Source organism: Mycteria americana, chromosome 2, assembly GCF_035582795.1.
Source record: "Mycteria americana isolate JAX WOST 10 ecotype Jacksonville Zoo and Gardens chromosome 2, USCA_MyAme_1.0, whole genome shotgun sequence".
NCBI lineage: Eukaryota > Metazoa > Chordata > Aves > Ciconiiformes > Ciconiidae > Mycteria > Mycteria americana.
Window position 1 is genome coordinate 57,153,394 of NC_134366.1, and position 23,018 is coordinate 57,176,411.

Genomic DNA, 23,018 nt, shown 5'->3' on the forward strand with positions numbered 1-23,018 from the left:
CAAATGAAGGAAGCTTTGGGTTTAGGGAAGATTTTGATTAGATTTTCATATAGTGATTTAAAATTACTTGCATAATGCAAAGAATATGCCAGGGTATAAAGCAGTATGATTGCCAGTGATGGCAGGCTAGCAAACTGAGTCACTGAATGCTCAAATGCTTTAGGGAATTTAAGGCCAAGCTGAAGTAAACAATATACCTGCTTTAAATTATCACATAACTCTGAGCTACAGAACACTTTGTGGCATAACTGTATAGGAGTAATCCGACTTCTTCCTTCCACAAGCTGACAGCTTATGGCATTGCACAGTGCATTCTTAGGGTATAATATAGAAAAGCTGCTTAGAGCTACTGAGGAAGAGGTTTTTAAAAAAGTTCCTGAACTTGTCTACAGGCATGCAATAGCTCAAATATCATGGCGAAACAGCCCTTGAGCTCACTGGAGCACTTCGTTTACTAGGAATCCAAGCAGCTTTCCTGATCAGCGTAGTAAAGAATGGATAAATGAACAGTATGCCTGAGAATGTGTACTAGCCACTGAAAATGAACTGCTACAGACCCAGGCAGTAATTCTTACAGGTGAAGCTTGACGTATGTGGACTATGCTCTGCACTACAAGGCTCCTATCCTTCTGTTATTTCATCTACTCCATGTCCATAAATAATCTGTGCCATTTTTTATTTTTTCCTCAGCTGTCTCTATTATCACAATAGAATATGACTACTATGTTTTTGTCAGATCTATCCTTTTAATGATAATTTTGTCTCTGTAACCATGGCATTCCTAATACACTTAAAATTTCATTCCAGTATTATACAGATCGACACAGTGGACAACAAAAATCACTCTTCAGATTGCTAGACCAGCTGAGCCAACTGCCCAGAGGATATCAAAAGAGTATAATGAATTTACATGAACTAGAAATCCAGGTTTCTGCAATATAAATGATTTTAAGGTGTACCTACATGGGAGTGAGATACAGAAGAACTTAAAGGTGTTACATTTTCCAGTTTTACAGATGCACTGCAGTATCACTATACCATTGTTTCAGAACTTATGAAGTTAACTACTTGTTTAAACCTCACAATTTGACGGTAAAACAATGTATTTTTACTTTCAAACTCCAGTTATTGAAAAGAGGAAAAACATCTTGGCAGTTCTGAAAAATGACTTTTCTTACAGAAAAGATGCTTGTATTTAATGTAATCAGAGAACACTATAAAGAGATTACATTACTGTGAAGACATTCTGAAAGATCACCTCCTTTGGATCAACAAAACAGAACACGGTTGAAATTAAAAATAAATAGGTTTTTTGTTAACATCCAAATAGAATTATTTAACTTAGCTACTAAATTGCTAAGGCCAAAAGAAACTCCTAGAGATTTTATCTTTGAAAGTGAGATGTTTCCCCCCCATACTTAAATGAAATCATACACTACAACCACACTTATAAAGTAAGTGTAAAGACCTACTGCTAACATTTAAAAATAAAGTTTGTCAATGAGTTTAACACTTAAACTAAAAGTTTAAGCCCACCTTAAACTACTGCATTGTGAAGATCACTTGAGAAAACAACCCGTTTATGACAAACTAGGAATGTGTAACCATACAACCAAGGTAAATTGCCAATGTGTGGAATTAACAGTTAACGAGTTTGTTAATTTAATGTATAAGTCAGCACACAGCCAGCTTCAAGTCCTGAAGCAGTTCCACTGAATGACTCCTATGGGCTGCAAGTTAAACAGTTCACTAATAGACTAAATCAGGACTAAAGTAGTTTGGTGAGCTGAATTCACAGCAACTCATCTTTCTTTACAATATCTAACCATGAGCCTGATATGGCTCCAAACTGTAAAGCACATTAACTGATAGCAAGCACAAATCTCCAAACTTTTTTTTTCTTCCCATTTTATTTCTCTTTTCTGTTCCAGAGTTAAGTAACAAGATGAGCAAAGGAACAGTGACATATGAATTGCATAACAAAGACTTACTAGGGAAAGATTTTCATATTTTCTCTTTCCCGAAAATGTTCAATAAGCTGGATAACTTATAGAAACCACTTTTAAATCACAGTCAGAATTATATACAGAAATGATGACTAACAGAAACTACAGTGGCTCTGCATGGTCCTAACAGAGTTGGTGTCACAGACTGGCATGGAGAGCTAGGGGACTGCTATTTCTTCATCTCCAGGATTGCACTTCCTGGCCCTCGGTGTTTGGCACTACATATGTTGCAGAACTGGACAGGAGATACCTAGAAATTAAAAAGAAAACAAGAATCTCTTAGAGAAATGTAGCCACATTAGAATGTGGGAAGATGAATTAAAAATGCCTTTCTCAACATTACTATTCACAGTCAGGCTGTTCCCTATAGACACTGTCGTGGTTTAACCTGGCAGGCAGCTAAACACCACACAGCCGTTTGCTCACTCCCCACTCCCAGGGGGATGGGAGAGAGAATCAGAAAAAAGGTAAAACTCGTGGGTTGAGATAAAGACAATTTAATAGGACAGAAAAGGAAGGGAATAATAATGATAAAAGAATATACAAAACAAGTGATGCACAATGCTTGACTAATGCCCAGCCAGTTCCCGAGCAGCGGACGCGCCCCCCCCCCCCCCCCCCGGCCAACTCCCCCCAGTTTTTTTGTTCAGCATGACATTGTATGGCATGGAATATCCGTTTGGCCAGTTGGTGTCAGCTGTCCTGGCTGTGTCCCCTCCCAGCTTCTCGTGCACCTCCAGCCTCCTCGCTGGCAGGGCAGTATGAGAAGCTGAAAAGTCCTTGACTTAGTGTAAGCACTGCTCAGCAACAACTAAAACATCAGTGTGTTATCAACATTATTCTCATCTTAAATCCAAAACACAGCACTATACCAGCTACTAGGAAGAAAATTAACTCTATCCCAGCTGAAACCAGGACAGACACATTCATGGCTAGGTGTAGGAAGGCGATATAGTGGAACACAATAAAGCAGGCTAGTCTGGAGTCAGAGCGCGATACACCTTACCACTCGCTCCAAGCGTATTACCACCACCTTCCAGGACAGTGAGGTCAAATTTCCCCCAAACAAAAATGAAAAACAGAGTAAAAAATGTCACTGATTATCTTCATAGATAAAGAAGAGAGTAAGTCACTTGGTGAGCTCCACTGACCACTGGATGTCTTAGTTACAGCTCTGTCTTTGGACATTGCTCCACAGATTTCCAACAGCTGAGCATACGTCCCGAATACTGTCCATCTGATATCAAATATGTGTTTATGTGTTTAAACACTCCTGTGTTTAGCTCTCTGCGATGCTTTATGCATGCATTACTTTCCTTTCAGTATGTCACCAGTAACACAACTGATTACCTAAGGCCAAGAAATACTATAGAAGTGAAGAATTTGGCTCAGATATATGCACATACCTGTGTATTCATACGTACTAAAGAATATATACCATGTAACATCCATGTCACAATTAAAAATCCCATCTGACAAGCTACCCTGTCCCACCACTGTCCCAGCAAATTGAGAATGCTAGATAAAGTTTAGATTATTTCTCAAATAATAAAATTTGTGGTAAATATTGTTCAAATAAATATTTACTAATTGTTGGGCTTTCTTTTGCAAATGATCTAATTCATTAAGATTTTCATAACATATTTAAGTATACATGCTGTACCATATGGCTACAAGTACTTTGCTTGGTTACTTGCAGATTAAGTGATTCACCAAAGTTATTTTTTCACTAGATGTTCATTTTCAGAGACAGATACAGAATCAGAAAAGCTTAAATTCCATTTTCTTTGTGATTTTGTTACCATTGTGATGCTTTCATTCCTAAATTAAAAACTGGTTATATCTAGAAGTTTCTTTTTTGGTTTATTTTTATTGGAAGGAAAAAAAAATTCCCTGATGAAGAAGAACATATTCTGAGCATAAAGATGATTACAAAGATATTTAAATATTCACTCTGAAATGAGTGGGTTTTTTTTCTTCCAGGTCAGAATCATTTAATATGGTTTACATGAGAAAATATCTTTATTCTTGTCTTTAATTAAACATACTTAAAGTGAGAGCTGCAATGGAAAAGAATTAATAAAAAAATCAGACAGGTTGTATTCCCTGTATGTCTCAAAGCTGCATTGCACATTCAGATTGCAGAAAGTGGTAAAATACTTCTGAAACAGCAGCAATTTCTTTCTAAATTGGATGTCCTTTAGTTGCAGTTGTCCTAAACACCCTCTCCCTAGTCACATACTACTACGGGATATCATCACAAATAATTACTGTAATCATGTTATAATTCCTGATAGACCCACGCCCTTCTCCACACTTAAACAAAAGGAAATAATTTGTCCGTTTATCTTTGGCAAAGGTGTCAGAGAGATTACGCTAGTTCCTTACCGTGTTGGATACCGGGAGGCACTCTTTGTGAAACATATGTCTGCAGTGGAACACTACCACATTGAAGGACTTGGATGCATCTGGGAAAGTGAAAAGTAAATTCATTACAACAGGGCAATGAAACAAATGATTCACTGGCTACAGCAGTATATGCCTGCATCCTATTATACACATAGAAACATCAAATAACATCTATCAAATTAATTTCCAAATCATGCTGGTTCATTTATAGAAACCATGCAGAGTGATGGTTTCAGGTAATGTGTCCCAGTGATGGAATTACAAGACAATTTTATTCTGTGGCTTAAATGCTGTATACCTTTTCACCAGAAATTTTTCATGTCAATATGTGCTACATGCTAAATTTGGGGAGGAAGAAGAGTAAACCAAATAATTCGGCCATTTTGAAGGAAAGTTAGCAAAAAAATTCTTGCGCTAGTGCAAGGAGAACCAGAACATAAAGCAGTTCTAGCGCCTACACTGCACACCATGATCTTGAAATTTGGCAAGAAGCTGCCCAGGTGCATGATGTGGCTTTCGATTCCCACATGAATATTTAGCCCAATTAGAAGCCTACATACAACATCCACATATTCCAAGAATAACCATCTCGCTCACCAGCATCATACACATTCTATTCCTTGGCTCACATTCCCTTGACACACATACCTCAAGGTACTAGCACATTCAGCTCTGCCAGGTTTTCTATCACCATGTGACTGCTCTGGACTGTACGCTGGTGCATGTGATCATAGTATAGTTGTTTTTGTTTATTTATTTAAGTGAAAAATGGTAGAAACCAGATTAAAAAAACTGTAAGTGATTCTACTGGGCTATGCACACTTGGCAAACAAAAAAAAAAAGGACCACTCATATACTTTGTCTTATGTATTCTTGTTTGAAGATGCCATGACATTTCCTTGACATAGTTTCCATGACATTTTCTTCTGGTAAAACTATTTCTTCTTAAGATGCCCAACAAGTATATTGGTATTTCTGAACTTCAGTAGCCTTGCAGAATGTACATCTTCAAAATAATATCCTGCATTTCTAATTTCAAGACTAGCTTTAGAAGATGCTTTAAAACTACAGTCTGTTATAAGTTGTTTCAAAGATGACAGCAGTGACTGAAGCCAAGAGTTTTCCACCACTCAGACAAAAAGTATATTCCATAAAACTTTATAAACTACAAGTTCAGTCTAAATCGTTCAACAGAGTTGGACAAGATTTGGTGGCAACAGGTTAGTTTTGTCATTCTAATAATCTTTGAGAATATGTATGTTGATGGAATTAAAAGTTGCCTTCCATTCCATGTAATTCAAAACAGAAAATAAGAAAGTCAAAGATGAATAGGAAAGAAAATCTGGCTTTACTGCAGGAAAAAAGTTTCAAATTAGACTCCAGTCCCACGTCAGAATTCATAAGCAAGCTTTACACAGGAGACTGAAATTTATACAGTGATTACCAAGGGAGACTACTACACATTTCTATGAATAAAAGCAAATAGTAGTTCCTCTAAAAATAAAAAAAATGGACAACCTCTTTCTCTTCTAGAAAAGCATCCTACCTGAAGGAAGTATTGGAGACAGGCACGATTCGCAGATATTCTCCTCTGGAAAAACAAAACAAAACAAACTTGTAACAACTTTGTTAACAAACTCCATGTTTACTTTTTTTATAGCAGGCATGAACATAGTGTTATTACAGAAATGGAGCTTGGTCTTAAAGTATTTATTTAAGATGCCTAACAGAGTCTATTAAAAATTGAAGAGCAATACTGAAGCAGCATTTCTATTAACAGCATGAGAAATGTTTAGATGATCTGATTCTGATGATGGCAGAATTGCAGGAGTGAGGCTGTCTAGGATCAGCACTGCAGAGGCACAAGGCAAACTGAAAAAAAGGAGCACAGGATGGGTGCCCGATTTCTCTGCAGCATTTTGTAGCAGAAGCTCTGATCCTGTGTCCTTCTGTCAGCTTTTGCCTCTTGGTATTAACACTCAGCTGGTGTGAATTACAGTGTTGCTCACATGCATCATCAGCACCTTGCAAAATATTTTCAACTATTTCTGAAAACTATCTTGTAGCTTTTGCTTTGGTTGCAGATTATTATTATCTGACTATCTGTGTTGGCACTGAACAGCATTTTTCACCTTTATAGACAAACTGCAGGACACAAGACATTACTGGCTATGCAGAGATTGATCAAGAGAAAAAGCTGCGTGCTGGGTCTTGTAGTTTTTGAGATACGAGTAGTTCCTTTGCAAAGGGGAAAGCAGCTAGCATCCTACTACACTCTACAAATAAGGTACAATATTCAGGCTTCTGGGCAGCTTCCAAAGTGGACCATCATGTGGCTCCAGATCTATAAACCAAGTAAAAGACTTCAAAACCTTGAACGTCACCACATTTCCTCTGTACCCACCGTCTACTAGAACACCCTTCATCTGAGTTCGATGCATTTTCTTCAATAAAGAAAGAGAATCAGCAACAAGTATCTTCTTGCAACCTTCCCGCAGCAAGATCTGTTGTGCAAAGAACACAAAATACAGCGGTTGTTGAATAGATGGGCATATCAACTATCTTAGCAAGTCTCCACTGGGTTTCTGCTGCCACAGAGGGCACAAGAAATGTTTAAGACATTCAAGCTATTATAAAGGAGGGAAATGAGGAACCTCTTGTTACCACCACCTCTACCTAAATGAAAAACCCACATTATAAAAAAAAACTCTCAAAACAATCAAATCCTTTACAAATATACTACTGTCATAAATTATGATCTTCTCCCTATGAGCTTGTCTTAAAAAAAAAAAAATAGAGAAGGATTTTTACAGTGCCCCTCACAATTGGTTTCCAAACCATTTCAAAATGTCCTCTACCCATATCTTTCCTGTCTTTTTAAGGAAAGGCATTTGATAATCCTAAAACCTTCGTAAACACAGCAATTCAAAATTTATTTTGTTCAAACATATTTCCTGCTGAGGTGTTACTTAGCAAGCAGTATTAAATGGCCATTCAACTAACCAAAGGTCCAGAGTTCGTTCCTCCTTAGCAAACGTCTCAGCCCCCTTTCTACTTATTTAATATTTTTCATTAGATTGACATGTCATTGCCTGACAATGTTGTGAAACACAAAAAGGAATCAAGGGCTTCAAAATTACACAGAGCTTTATTTCACAATACTTAATGAAGCAAGCATGAAAATATGATAAACCCAAATAAGTCTTTGGAAGTTTTTCTTCCTCCTCCCAAGTTGATGTTTGGAAATTTGTTTTCCAAGACAACAATTCCTCTGAAAAGTGCTTTCAAAAGAGGCTCACAGTCAATTTTAAGCTGAACAACCCTACCAAAAAAGTGGTATAAAAAGGCAATTTCCATTCCTTTCTCCTGATTATTTGGATTACAGGAGACATTGAGCGTTCTAAAATAGTCCAAGATACAGCTAACGCAAATACCTAAAAAGAAGTATAATAATAGATTTTACAGCCAGGTGAACACTGTCCAAAGCCCTGTCTTCTCATGTACACATTGTGAAGTAATAAGGATGCACTGCAAAGAATGATATGCAGTTAAGACTGCAAATCTAGAATACATTAAAAAAATTAAAATTAAGTAAGACTTTAAGCATTTCAAATGGGACATGTCAGTGGGTGAATGACATTCCCCAGTATTAGACACATTGAGCTATAAATTTCAGAACACCAGGAACTGAATGGAGCTCTAAAAGACAAACACTTAGCAAATTAATCATTTTATCTGTGATAATCTCAGGAACTATTTGAGTATGTCTCTCCCCTTCCAACTTTATCCAAGGGCAACAGAGAATGGTAAATTCTGTTTTAAATATAGAAAAATGTCACTAGGTTTGAAAAAAATACTAGAAACTTTTTGCAAGGACAATTGAATAAGACTACATTTCAGAATGAGTGTTTGCCTGATTCAAAATATTCTCAGTCAGCAAATTATATCCCAAAGATAGATAAATAACTTAGAGGGGATGAGGTCTTGGCTATATACTGGAGTCTTTGCTAGGTGCACTCAGCATAAGCAGATGAAAAATCCCATGTTTAAGTAAAAGGAGCAAAGCAAGCATGTTAAATGAGAGGGGTGGAAGAGACATACAATGGGAAGAAGGGAGCATGATTTACTATTTTCTACTTAAAATACACTGTGCCAATAGGAAAACTTCATTTCAAAAAAGAACAATCAAGATGGAAACAGTAGACATCCTTAGGTCACTGGAAAACCTCAATACTGTTTGATGCCTTAAAAATAGAAGTAACAGAAACATCTTACGACATATCTTGTAAGACACATGCACTATCTTTCCCCCATTATTTAAACTCCACTAAGATTTTTCCATACCACATTCAATGACTGTTTGTCAGACCTTATTCTGCTAGAAATGGAATACAGTAGGCAGATGTTGTAATATAAAAGGAAAAGTCAAAATGAAGAATGTCAAATGCCAAATCTCAAGGTAATAAATCTCAACACTTCTGCAGAAACAGATTTGAAGACCTCAAAGATGAGATGGATAATTTAAGAGTTATAGAAAGAGAAGCAGAAGAGCGAATCTGGAGGTAAGACAGAGGAAGAAAGAATGTTGGAATTAACTTCTTTACATTTAAAGGAGGAAGAAGTATATAACTGTGCACCCTAAGATTAGGCTAAACTAGTTAAAATTGACATCAGACATAAATCTGTAATGAAACCACCTTCCAAGGAGAAGAAATAGGATTCAGAGAGGATGAAACTGAACTTTTTTTTACCCTTTAAAAGCACATGATTGTAAGCACAAGCATGGTACACCTACTGAAAGAAGTTTTAGGCAGATATAACACTTTTTACTAAATTAATGAAAACTGCTGAAACCAAAACATTTATTGCAAAAAAGAATCCTAGTTCATTTTCTGACTCTATTAGAGAGGATGCTACTGCATAATTAAAATTAGAAGCCATAAAACCTTCCAGTTAATTAAAAAAGTCCTGATTTACAAATGCCCAACATTATCTTTAGGAGAAAACACTGCAGTATGCAGTTAATTTGAAGGTATACTCAAAGCACTGCGGATAAATTCAGGCCTGGATTCAGATTAGCGTGGACAAACAAGTTCAAGTTTCTCAAAGCCAATTAACCAAATGCTTCCGAACTGTGTCACAACCACAATTCAAAGCACATGATTTTTAGTCTTTACAATGGAAAGGCAGATGTCCCTCTGTGCAAGCTGTCACCTGCCCCCTAGTGCCTCCAAGGTGTCTGAACAGCAGCTTATTCATGTTTAGGAGCAAAACCCAACAATTTTTCTACATGCTGTTTCAAGCAGCATTCTTCAGGTTATCATCGGGGTCTATTAGTTTCTAAGCTCTGTTGTGAATGCATGGACATGAATGCTATGAATGGATGAACCTCTGTTATCCATCAGAGTTACTGCAGGTTCAATCAAAGTTTAAACTAGTAAGTCAACATTTGAGTAAAAGGGCTAATCCATAAAATCTAGATGTAGCGCCTCTAAAGAAATTGCTTTTATATTTTAAAAATAGGGAAAACAAATCTTAGAATACCAACATCTTTTGAAGTCTTATTCTAACAATTGTCATACAAAGGGCGAGAAATTAGGTGTTTCTTTCTGAAATGAGGGGGGGTATTTAAATCTTTTCCAACAACACAAGCATTTCTGAAATTTCACACATGTATAGACCAGAGCTGAAAAGACACCTACTTTATACACTTGGAAAATGTAACAGGCTTATAACAAACTCACAACTGCACAAATAGGGGATTTTTCTATCAGCCTTCTCTGAGATATTTAAGTGTGACACAGGGCTTCAGAAACCTGGAGCATGATTACATGATTTATTTTAAGAAAGGCTCCTGCATTCCTCATTCATAAGTTAACACCACTGTGTAATCAGATGCCACAGACTTAAACACGTGTGAATAATTTAATAATTTTTTTCAATTTAATTTCCAGGGAACTGAATATAAAAAGCAAATACATAGTTCAAGGGTACATTAGAGAACGAAGGTCTTTGTTAAGATCAAACCGTTGTATGACTGATGAGTTTCAGTCCAAAGAAGTTGTATAAAAACATCATCAGCAGCACTGGTTTCACTGAAAAAAATAACAGTTTGAATTTCTATTTTGCATAGCAATACTAGTAAATGCTGATTTTGCTACAATTTTCAAATAAGAGCATTACTGCCCTAATTGTGTTGGCTAAGGGAGGTTTTAAAAATAATTGCACTGGTAAATTCCTAATGGGAACAGATGTTCTGTATGAGTTTCAGAGAAGCAATGTCTACGTGTGGAAACCGAATTAAAGTTACACTGACAACAACCTTTCAATTGTATGGAGATAAAGTAGAGTTTTGATTCTGTCTTTGAAAACACCTTTAAATGCAAGCAATAAAGATGAAAATCATTAAACTTTTGTCAGGGTATCAACATGACTTGACTCAATTTGGTTAGTTTGCCATAGATTTGACTGGTATTTAGTTATGTTGAGAATGTTGACTGAAGAATGGTGATTTATTTGCCATTAAATAAAAAATGTGCTAGGAATCTGTCATTCTAATAAATAAGCAGGTTCCTCCTTAAGACGACACATCTTCAGGAGTTTATAAATTCAAAGGAAGTAGTCTGTGGTCTATTTTACCCATAAATTTATGGCACCAAAGAACTAGATTTCAGGAGTTAGATATAAAATATAATAAAAAAGTTTTAGACTACACTTTACTTGATAAATACTCTTGTTAAAATTCAGACAGCTATAACTTTGTTGTCTATGTCTTCATAACTTTGTTGTCTATGAATATTACTGTATATAAACACCAAAATCAGTATTATTTCAGCAGTAAATAAAATTTCATCACTACAATAAATCAGTGTCACTCAATTTTCTACTATGGTTTTAATATACTAATTCAGATGATGACAAAGAGAAAACATTATAATAAATGATCCTCGGGAGGGAAAGAACAAACAAACAAAAATAATCACTTGGGAGTTTTAATCCCAATTCAGAAAACCACTTAAACAAGTACTTAAATCTTTTCCTGCTTAGGAAAATACTTAAGTGTGTGCACAGCTTTAAGTTCACGGAAGAATTGCATTTCCTGAAGTTGGAAATAAAAATGGGTATACTTGAGTAATAAGGCAGTTTAATAGAACCCTACTTGTAAAGCAGAGCTGTAATGCCAGAGCAAAAGTAAATTAGAAGTACTTAATTTACATTGTAGCCTAAGAACAGAGTCTCATGTGATCTACTGTCCTGGTTTCAGCTGGGATAGAGTTAATTTTCTTTATAGTGGCTGGTATGGGGCTATGTTTTGGATTTGTGCTGAAAAGTGTTGATAATACAGAGATGTTTTAGTTGTTGCTGCACCAGTCAAGGACTTTTCAGCTTCCCATGCTCTGCCAGGTGCAGAAGAAGCTGGGAGGGGACACAGCCAGGATAGGTGATCCAAACTGACCAAAGAAAGGGACATTCCATACCACATGACGTCATGCTCAGTATACAAAGCTGGGGGAAGAAGAAGGAAGGGGGGACATTCGGAGTGATGGCGTTTGTCTTCCCAAGTAACCATTATGCGTGATGGAGCCCTGCTTTCCTGGAGATGGCTGAACACCTGCCTGCCCATGGGAAGGAGTGAATGAATTCCTTGCTTTGCTTTGCTTGCGTGCGCGGCTTCTGCTTTCCCTATTAAACTGTCTTTATCTCAACCCACGAGTTCTCTCACTTTTACTCTTCTGATTCTCTCCCCCATCCCACCGAGGGGAGTGAGCGAGCGGCTGCGTGGTGCTTAGTTGCCGGCTGGGGCTAAACCACGACAGCCCTTTTTGGAGCCCAACGTGGGGCTCGAAGGGTTCGAGATAATGACAGATTTGATTGGAATGTGCTAGATCGAATTTATAGCTGTTATTGCTGTTGAGCTATTAATCAGGAGGCTTCTGTGCTTGCCATGGGGCTTGCTTGCCTTACTGTATATTACAGTCTAGGGCTTGTTAGTGGCTGCTTTTTTGCTTTTGCTGCTTGCCGTGCTGCTGTACTGCTTATCACCTTACGCTGCTGTGCCTGGGAACATTTTGATAACAGCAGTGGCCATGCGCCTGGGCTGGCAGATGGCCAGAGCATTGCTGCTGTTTCTGTGCTGCTGTACTGGACAGGCTGGAACTCCGGTGTGAACTCGAGTCGAAGGGACTGTGACCTGTGGATGAATCCATGTGGGAGCAGGACACCCCGAAGTGTCTGTGCCCATGGATTAGCCCATGCCAGAGCAGGTATATCCTGAAATGTCTGTGGCCAGGGTTAGGTCTGTGCCACAGCAGGTATACCTCTGAAGAGATTGTGGCCCAAGGATAAGTCCATGCTGGATAAGGTGTACCTTGAAGCATCTGTGGCTGTGTATGAAGTCCATGCTGCAGCAAGTACACCTCAAAGCATCTGCGGCTGTGGATAAAGTCCATGCTGCAGCAGGTACACCTTGAAGCATCAGTGGCTCTGCATGAGGCCATGTTGGAGCAAGTTTACTTCTGAAGGTACTACATTCTGTGGATAAGTCCAAGCTGGAGCAGGGGCAAGGGGAGGACTTCATTGCAATGTTAAACCTGATGGTCTGGTCCAAAGGGACCAGGGGTGGAGACTGTAACGGAAATACCTTTAAATTGTTGTATCCCGTGATTTGAGTTGCATGTTGTGGGAATTACTATAGCAGGAACCCCTTGTTGCTAGCCAGGCTAGGAGCAAGGGGAGGAGTTTATTGCAATGTTAAACCCTATAACCTGGCCCAAAGGGACCAGGGGTGGAGATTGTAATGGATATACCTTTAAATTGTTGTAACCCATGATTTGAGTTGCATGTTATAGGAATTACTACAGCCGGAACCACCTGAACAAATGGAGGAGAAGCCTTACAAGAAGCAATGCAAGTGCAGCAGTGACCTGACCTGAGCTGGCTTTGGTGCCCAATAACTCCAAGAAACACACCACCTCTCCTGTCCTGAGTAATAACCCCAAGAGATGAAGCCCAAAGTCATGGACTAAATGAACTCAGTGGACATTTTGTGGACATTTATGGACATTTTACAAATATTTTGTAGGGGTGGTCCATAGACTAAGGGAATGATATGTGTGTATTATATCAAAGGATGGCCTTCCCATTTTATTTTTACCCAATAGAATACCTAATCCTATCTTAGTGCCATGATTGGTTGGTTGGTAGCAAACAGATATTAACTCCTTTTCAAAGATGGAAGTTAACCACATTACTTTAGAGCTGAGGTGAGCTTAGAGTAGCACATACAACAGTTGCAGTAGTTCAGCTAATGGGTGCTAATTTGTTAAAGTGAAGCAATCAGTCTGCAATATGCCAACATTAATAAAAACTTAAATTATTCAGGGAAGATCCCAGATTAAAAAAAAATTACAACAAATTTTGTTGCATTAGTAGACTTCCTTGTTGGATTCTCTAATGCACACTGTAAGCCACATATGGCATGCTTTGGCAGCCACTCAATTTGATTCACTTGGTTTTGCTGGGATGCAAAGAATTGTTTTCAAAAAGACAAAATCTGTCAAAGGCAATGCTTTTAGCTCCTACCCATATTTCAAATCGCATCTAATGTGAAGTTTACTCCTAAGGAAATTTAGAAGCATAATAGGAAATTTGCATCTGCTTACTTACATAAGCATAAAACAATCTTATCAGGGCTTGCAAAAGGAGACCACAATTAAATAATATAACAGCACAGCTGTAATACCTTTTGGGGAGCCCATGTTATCAAAAGATCAGCACAGTTTTTGTTTTAGGCAGTGAGTTGCAAGCCAAGCAATGGGTTCTAACTTCACCTGCGCACCTCCTTTGTGGATCTTGGCACAAGATTTTCTTTTTTGCCTTTGAAAATGGGAACAATAAAACTTAAGCGCATACAGAGCTCGAGATCCAAAGAAATGAAATTACAGGAAGTCCTATCCAATGAAATTTGGATTTCTGTACGAGTTCAAAATGTCTCATATGTTAGGTGATACAAATAAGGAAGTTTTTACCAAAATCCAAAGAGTTGTGCCAGGCCAGAATAGAGGACATGGACTTCTCACCATGAACCTACACAACATGATGTGAAGGTGTAACCAGGCATCATACAAACACACCAAAGCTAGCTTTAAAACAGCTAATGAGGCAGCAGTAATGAGGAAGCTAGGGCAGAATTGCCCTCAGCAACAAGAGGCTGCTTAGACATTTACTTGAAGTCCCAGTGATGTCCTGAAGCACATGCTGAATGCAGAAACAGTCCTGCCGTAAAAAATTGAGCTTTCCAATCTAAGGCTACTTAGGTGAGTGTGCAAGAGCTGCGATCACGTCTCTAAATTTCAGTGTAGACACATCATCTGTTCATAAACAGTGCTCTTTACATTGCCTGTAACACTTCAGGAACAGCCTTATTTTAAGCTACAGCTTACATTTCTCTAAAGAAAAATAGTCTCCCCTTTTTTTTTTTTGACTATACTGTTTTGATATCGTACAAGCAAGCCAAGCGCAAATTACATTAAGCTTCCCTAATTTCTAGTATTCCTATGAGATCTAAATTTTAGCCCTAGAGCTATCCAAATCTACTTCAAAATGAATTAATTTGAAATCCATGAAGCATTTCAATGCTAACAGCAAATAATTTTAGATATCACTCTGAAGGTTAAATACATCCTTTTAATCCCAAAGTAATTTTGTTAAAAGGTATTTGAAGACAAAACGATTCTTCTCTCCCCAAAACGTGACCAAATGATGTCATCAGCTTTGTCTGAAGCCATGCAATACACTTTGCATACATGTAAAGCTGCAGCTATGCACACAGCACTTTCTCAGTCTGTCTGCAGACACACCAAAAATTACATTTTGATTTCAACAGAATGCAGGAACAGGAGGATCAGCAGTGCAAGCAGCAGGGTACTGACAGCAGCAAGATTAACATGCAACTGTTTAAATGCAGCATGCTATTTAGCTAGTATCATTTTGGAAGGATATTAGTACCTCATGAAGTCAATTAAAAACTGGAAGTAATGTTACAACATGCATTATATGCAAACATGTATCTGTTTATCTGGGGTAGCTCCTTGCACATAACAAGTGTCAGGAGACAAGACATGCAAAATGATTCTTTGAAATACTGAAAGTCATAATCTAAAGCCCATATGATAATAAAATAATGGAAACACCATGGAAAGGCTTAAACCCAGCCTTTTTAAAAGGCCTTCTGATATCATTGAAGGCTCACTCTAGCAGATATAGGCTTTATCTGGCCTGGTAAGAGAACAACCGTGACCTTACTGAAAACTGTTGAGTCCATCTATTTGCTAGAGATGTCCAAAGACTAATAGCAGATGGGAAACAAATATTTATAAGGTTCAGAAAATTGGAGTTTCAGCTGCTTACTGGGCTATGTCTTCTTGGATTCTGCATAGTAACACCGGAGGCATTCAAACTGCTCTATATCCTTACATCTCTCAGTAGAAAGGTGCAGAGCAGCGTCACAGAGAACTCAAGTTTGGGTCTCCTTTGGTAGCAGGGGGATTTAAAGTATGCAATGCAACTCTCTCTGTTGTTACCTTCAGGAATATTGAAGGGTACGCTTCTTGTAAGTTCTTACAAACATGCATCAGCAACCAGTCATGTAGGGAACTGCACATATCTGTATAATCACGCTGGGATGAGAACTCCCATAATCCAATGAGCAGTCCTTTTTTTTTTAAATGCATAGACGTCAACACATTCTGAACAACAGATATGTATTTGATTTTAAAAGTTCATCTTCCTTCACTTACTATGACACTTAACATATGGCTCTAATACCTGGTGAATGTTTTAGTAAGTGCATGTTGTGTTTTGCCTCCTCATATATGAAACAGAATGAAAAGTCCTGGTTATGAGACTTTCCAATATTGGACAATCAGGCAGTATAAAATAGTCTGAATCATGCAAGATCCTTCCAGTTCTACTTACCCACCAGGCTTATGACAGCATGGGAGAGATTTAGAAGTGCTAGAAGCCATCAAGAGACTATTCATCTTGACAAATTTCTACCCTTTTTGTCATAGTTTTGTACCAACCCACAGTATCAATGACAGATGTCTGAACAAAATGAACAAACCTTCACGGTAGCCATTTCTCGTGCTGTTCAGTACAAAGCGGTTTTGCTGTCTCTCTGAAAATGAGTATCACAGGAAGAACGCAACACTTACCTGCAAGTTGTAGTCCTGAAGAATTTTCACTAGTGAGTCTCTCAAATTAGGAATCTCCATGCCTTCCTTAATGCGGTGGATCAAAAGAATGGGATCCACATGGGTTCCAATATTGTTCAGCAAACCAGTAATAAAAGCTGTGGAAACAAAGAGGCAAAGAAATTAAGAAAAAAATCCAGCAAAATAACCTGATTAAAGGATGCTTTGGTGACAAACTACAGGCTTTGGCTGATTCTGTGACAGTTCTCTACTAAGCGATAACACTAAGCCTCTTTTATATAGCCTTCATGTGTTTCTTGCAGCTGTATTTACTCAAATACAAGCCTTTGGGAAAGAGAGGAAGATATAGTTTGGCAATTCACAGAACTTCTAGGGTATGCAGAAAAGGGATAACAGAGTATCCAGCACAAAGCCACAAGTAAATAATGCATTTCAATTCAATAAAAAGGGCACTCAAGAAAACAGAGCTAGAAAATTATCTACATTATGTGACTATTCCATTCCCAGTTCCAGGGTTTAAAAACAAAATTTCAAGCACTTAACCTAACTCGAACGTGTTTCTAAACATTGGTGAGAGTGACACAAAAGAAGTGTTTTTCTTTTTGAATTGCACTTGGCTAAATGAAACACTGGAAGGATGAACCCCAAGGCTGTGTTTTTTATTCAACCCCCAAAACTGAGGAGTATCACTGAAGTTGCTCTGCAAATGGGCAGATGGAACTGAGAGAATTCTATATGCTTTGAATCCCTTTTGCTCTGAAGATGTCACTGACTGTAGCATCACTTTTAGTGATGAACTGCATTTAAGTATGGGTAACTTGAAAATGCCGTTCTTTTAAAGGAGTAACAGATTTTGGTTGCTTCTTCCTGTCAGAATTAGCGGCCAAGAGATGAAAAGATATGTATTCTGACACTAATTCTACAAGACATTCAATCCTTTGGAAAAGAGATCCCAAGAGAGACTTTAAAGCCTTGATTTAAAGCCCCAGAAGAGGTTGCAAAACTAATGGAGTAGATAGTTAAAATAATTCTCTATTTTCTCAGTCACATGAACTCCTCTGAATCTGCCTCCAGAACAAAACTGATGTTGCTTATGAGATTCTGACAGTTTCTGATTCCATCTAAACATTAAACTTGAGTAGCTATTCATATAATGGATGAAAGGCAAAATGCACTCATTATTACAGATCTTACCTTTGTGCCACAGAAACAAAACAATTTAATTATTCTGCTGAGGGGCAGAAAGGTGTAGGTTCTTCATTTTCAGAATTTCAAAGGGAAGCAGCTGCAATAAACACACTACACAACATCCTCATCAAGTCTGCAGACTGTGTTTTGAGGCTGTCTAAAAAATAAAGCCTCATTCTGCCAAATTAAAAGCACCATTCTCCCCTTAATTTGTCATTAAGGACATAACTATGCAGAGTTTAGTCAAATGCTAAATCCCGAAGTACTCATTCTGTAGCGTGCCCACATGCTGCCTTACTAGAAGTCTTTATGCACAATAGGACAGCTACGTTGTGCTCCACAAACCAGAACACCTCCCTGGCCATCCATAAACACTTTCTCTGACATGCATGTGGATAATTCAATCCTTTAACTGCAGTAGCATTCCACAAAAAAATACACATGCAAGGCTTCTGAGAAACTATCCCGCTTACGTGGTTTGTCGATAGAATATAAAATGAGGTCTTCCCAAAGTTCTCCGTCATCTTGTTCCTTGGCAAATTCAATAGCTTTATCTACATCTTTCAATTCTTCCATTATCATTTTCAAGGCACTGCGGCTATTACCCATTCTGCCTAAAAGGAAAAAATAAGTAAAGACATTATAAATCCTAAATGCTCAGTGCTTTAAGAAGCTCTTTCAATATTAATTTTATAAGTGTGAAGTTGCCTCAGAGTAGTTCAACCAAGACCAAATCTAATCTAATCTGATGTAGGAATGCAGATCCCAGAGCAATCAGTATAACCTGAACAAGCGCTTGGAGCGCTTTGCTGGACTGGGACCTGGAGCCTTTCTTAAGGATGTGTTGGGTCATATTAGGGGTTCTGAACTGCAGCTACATCTAATGTAAGGGGGGCTGTGTATGTGTATGCATGTAAACTATGACATGAAATACCGCCTTTAAGAGCCTTCATAGACACTCCTAATTTGCAGTAAGTATAGTGCAGTTTACACCCATGGAAAATTAGAGGAAGAGGAAGAAATAGTAGAAACACTGAACTATTCTTTAAGTAAACCTATGAGTAAATCCTACTGCTCTCAAATGGTCCACAAAACATTTTTCTTACTAAAACAAAGAATGACTTATAAAATGCTTTCCATTTTGTCCATTTTGTTAATACATAAACATACATAAAAATATTAGTCTTACAACGCCTCCCATTCAGAGGTAAATTCCTTGGCCTGCTGGGGGAGTTAATTTACAATTAATTTTACTAAAAAAAAGAAAAAAAAAAAGGGGGGCAACGTAAGCAAATCTTCCACCTCAGCTTCTGAGGTGTATTCAGAATAAAACATTTGTTTTATTTCTCCCATCTCTTCAAACTTACACTATCACTCTTCTCTTTGTCTCAAAAATACCACCCTGCCCCAACCTGTTCCCCACAGTCCCCCAACACCTCCAAAGCCCCAGAAAAACACCAAATCAGAAACGCAATAACACAATATATGGAGTTAAGACATCATATGAATACTGCAGTGCTTTGTTTTATTTTCTAAATCATGTTATTTGGTCCTACTGACTATATACCAACTTTGTCTCTGGGAAAGCGTGTTAAACGATATTAGACAATACATCATACATTTTCGCAGCATAAACTTTGACAAGATTAAAAGCATGTTGTAATTTATCACACTGAATGTTACTTACTCAGAAGATAGACTGTCTCTTCTACAAAGTTCCTCTGTTGGCAGATCTCAAGAGCCTTGAATTTAAGGAAAAGGAGGCAGGAAAGAGAATACAGGGAACCATGTAACATGGTATTTTATTGATCACAAATGCTGCAAGAGGCTTAAAAATACTTTTCCATGAAGTTGCAATACTCATTTTGACAGGAATACAGCGTCCTTAATATGCACTGTCAGGTCCTCTGGCATTAATTAAGAGGAGAAACTCCATGGCATTTTTTAAATTTTTCTACAGGATTAAATAAATCTGGGGACAGGACAGGTATTTCAGTCTGGATTATGCCAATCTCTACCTTTAAATCTACTGGCAACTTCTTTCTTCTGCTTCCAAAAGTTGGTTAATCCAAAAGCATTAAGATTGCTGTCAAGACTTGCTTCCTGTGGGTGGACTTATGAAGTCTCTAGTGATGGAGGTCTACTTGACATTCATTCATAATACAAGCCTGTAGATCTCCTCTGGGTAACCAGAATGGTTTTGGGAGGTAGAGTGCCCTCCAAATTTTGTACCAGTGACCTCCAAGAAGACAATACAACAATAATCTAACCTAAGTATGAAAGAATAAGGAGGAAGCACTTCTTGTAAATTTGGTTTAAAGACCTGAGAGCTAAATACCATGAGCAGTTACTGAATCTGTTTGTAGTTGACACACACTGAGCACAATTACCAAAATTACCAAACTGATTACCAACAAGTTTTTAGTAACAGAAAACTGTCAGGGCTGGTATGCCATAAACGATGCCATGTCTGTTTCCAATTTGGAAGCAGAAAGCAAACTCAAGATTCATGGCATTCCTGTGAAGACAAATGTTCATCAATAAAGACTTTCATATTTGGAAATCAAAACTATAAATGCATAAGATACAGCTACAGTTAAAGATGTAGGTAGGAATTAACTTTTCCTTCCATTCTCAAATTATTTCCAATGGGTTACTATGAAGATTAGAGATATAGGCAATGAATTTCAGGGTAGAGGTAAGTGAATTACCAACCAGATACTTCAGGGGAATGAAGGTATGAATAATACTAATAAGTTATAAACACAGCTGACAGCCTTTTTTCTCTCCACTGAGAAGTTAAACTACAAAGTACCAGGTATTCAGTATTTCTGGATGCTGCACATTTATTGACTGTCATGCTCCCTCTAGAGGAAACCAGGGAACATTCATACTTCTCTTTCAGTTCATTTTATAAAACATTTGCTAAACTGCAATTGAATAAAAGTGGCTTGCTTTTAAAGAAGAAGAATTATTTCTTCCTGTCAGTTTTATAATTTCTTTAAAGCAATAATAAGCATGAATTTGTTCAAATATCAGGGGTTTTTGCAATTTATACACTGCACTGGAATCTGCTTAACAGGAACTGAAAATATTGGTAACTGGGAAATTCTTGGTCTCCTTTTTAATTCCTTAGAACAAAGATTTGTATGTGGCAAAAAGTGTTACTAGATGATACATATCGTAACAAGTACAATTACAGAATTAGCAGTGACAGTAAATTTAACTGAGTTTTATACAGTGTTGGTATCTTTCCTCTCTTCCTCAGCTTCTTACTGAAACATACTGACATTTTAATGTAAGGTTAGAATGACACTTGTTCTAATATCCTTTTCTCTCACTTTGGTGATTATTGCACCACACCTTCCAAAGTTTCACGGGTCTCTGATATATTCTTGCTCACAGCCCATAACTTCAGCAAAGCAGTGCCAGCAATGTGCTTGCATCATTTACACACAGCACTTTTCTGCACCACCCATCACTGAAGATAGGTGGCTAGATGTGCAATGACTAAAACTAATTTGCACCAAAAGAAAAGCAGTGCAGATAAGGTTTTATACATAAAACCATGATCACACAAATAATACATAAGACAAAAACTAAGAGAGAATCAGAGAGTTAAAAACAAATACGCCAACATTGTAGACAAAAGTCTCTGGCTGGAAACCTCTCAGGCTCATTATCTAAAAAGATCACTGAGACAACTTAGTTTCATGCGACAATTTCAACGAAGACGAAGCCTGCAATCCTGACAAAGTATTTTACAGTGTTTCCTGGTGTTGCAGAGTAAAGTTGACAAAAGCATGCAAAACAAGAGAGGTGCCAGGAACAGTACTAGCTCTTTTTAGAATGTCAACCACGTAAAATGCAATATTCAGTATTACATTTAAAACGACTCCACTGGTGTCACCATTATAGCTGCATACAGAGAGGCATCCTTTCACACAGTCTGCTCTGCTCGGCCATTAACAGCAACAAATAAAAATAATACAGTACTGACCCAGCTAAAGAGGAAAACTTAGATTTCCATTTGATTCACTTTAATTCAAACAGGGGGAAAAAACCAAGACTGCCTTGGTTTATTTATTTATTTTAAAATTTTATTTATTTATTTATTTTTAAATTTTACAAGAAAGAGCAAGGAAGGAAAATGTAAAAAGGTTAAAGAAGGTGGAAATGTGGTACTCTGTAAAACCCCAAGTCTACTAGCAGAAGTACAAAGACAAAATACTTTTAGCTCTGCTAGTTCAGTGACTGTTAGATTGTGTATATTATTTGAAAACAACTTAGGACCTTAGAATACAAAGCTAGAAAATCTCCAGTTACAGCTACTCATTTTTCAAGACCTAACACTGACTACTCCTAGATTTGGTAAAACAATTGTTGATTTCTTGCAACCACAACCTGCTCTCCAGTCAGGCCAGGCACTGACATGTAGATATGCTGTTAGATACACATCAAGTGTGAATTCAGAACTTCTGCACTAAAAATCCGCCCCCCCCCCCCCGATTCCTGCCCTGTGAGCTGAGAGAGGAAGGTCTCTCAGGAAGAGGAAGCTCTCACGAAACTTCTAAAGGTGATGGTCACAAACTAAAAGGATCTCCTCCTTTTGGCAGTAGAGGGCAGTACCAGACACAGTTACAAATTCACAACACTACAAGCTACAGACACAAAAATCTGGGACCTGTGTTTAGATTTTGGGGGCTTACCTTCTCTAGTGGACAGTGTGTGCTGTCTCTGAGAAATGGTAGTAAATTTGGACGATCGTATTCAGCATAAAGGCTGATCTGTTTCTCATGGTATCGCTGGCCTTTATGGTGGTCTCTCTTGAAAAGCTTGTGCAAATACTAGGAATCAAAAGGATCAGAACTCAAAACCACTTAGACAATAGTATTTGTTCTCTGCTAATAAAAAACTCCTAATTTCCTCAGGAATGTTCTAACACATACTAAAAGGCACAGAGATTAAATCCTGATTCAGAAGACTAGTTTTACATTTTTCTGAAGTACCCTCACCACAGCAATCTCCCAAACCAGCTCTATAAAGCAGGTTTTCAGCAGCAGTTAAGAAACTGTCCTTTAACCTTCAATGAAACTACTGGATTTTGAATTTTACAGAAAACTTGGGACAAATATATCAAATGAAGCATTTTGGTTATCTAGATATGCTTGACCATTACAGATAACTATAGATCAAATTT

At 37.7% G+C, this 23,018-nt stretch overlaps 1 protein-coding gene across 4 annotated transcripts in view; it reads right to left on the reverse strand.

Moving 5' to 3' along the window:
- Positions 1-794: 794 nt before the first annotated feature.
- Positions 795-23,018, reverse strand: part of VPS41 (VPS41 subunit of HOPS complex) — a 123,516-nt gene continuing 101,292 nt past the window's right edge. For 3 of the 4 annotated variants that reach the window (XM_075493560.1, XM_075493557.1, XM_075493561.1), the window contains 8 exons: positions 22,528-22,665; positions 19,506-19,560; positions 18,292-18,432; positions 16,631-16,767; positions 6,820-6,919; positions 5,962-6,006; positions 4,395-4,474; positions 795-2,256 (listed from right to left, as the gene is read on the reverse strand). In XM_075493560.1, the coding sequence (XP_075349675.1) occupies positions 2,176-2,256; positions 4,395-4,474; positions 5,962-6,006; positions 6,820-6,919; positions 16,631-16,767; positions 18,292-18,432; positions 19,506-19,560; positions 22,528-22,665 (777 nt within the window). In that variant the 3' untranslated portion in view covers positions 795-2,175. The remainder of the gene's footprint in view (positions 2,257-4,394; positions 4,475-5,961; positions 6,007-6,819; positions 6,920-16,630; positions 16,768-18,291; positions 18,433-19,505; positions 19,561-22,527; positions 22,666-23,018) is intronic. The other variant, XM_075493559.1, reaches the window with a different exon arrangement.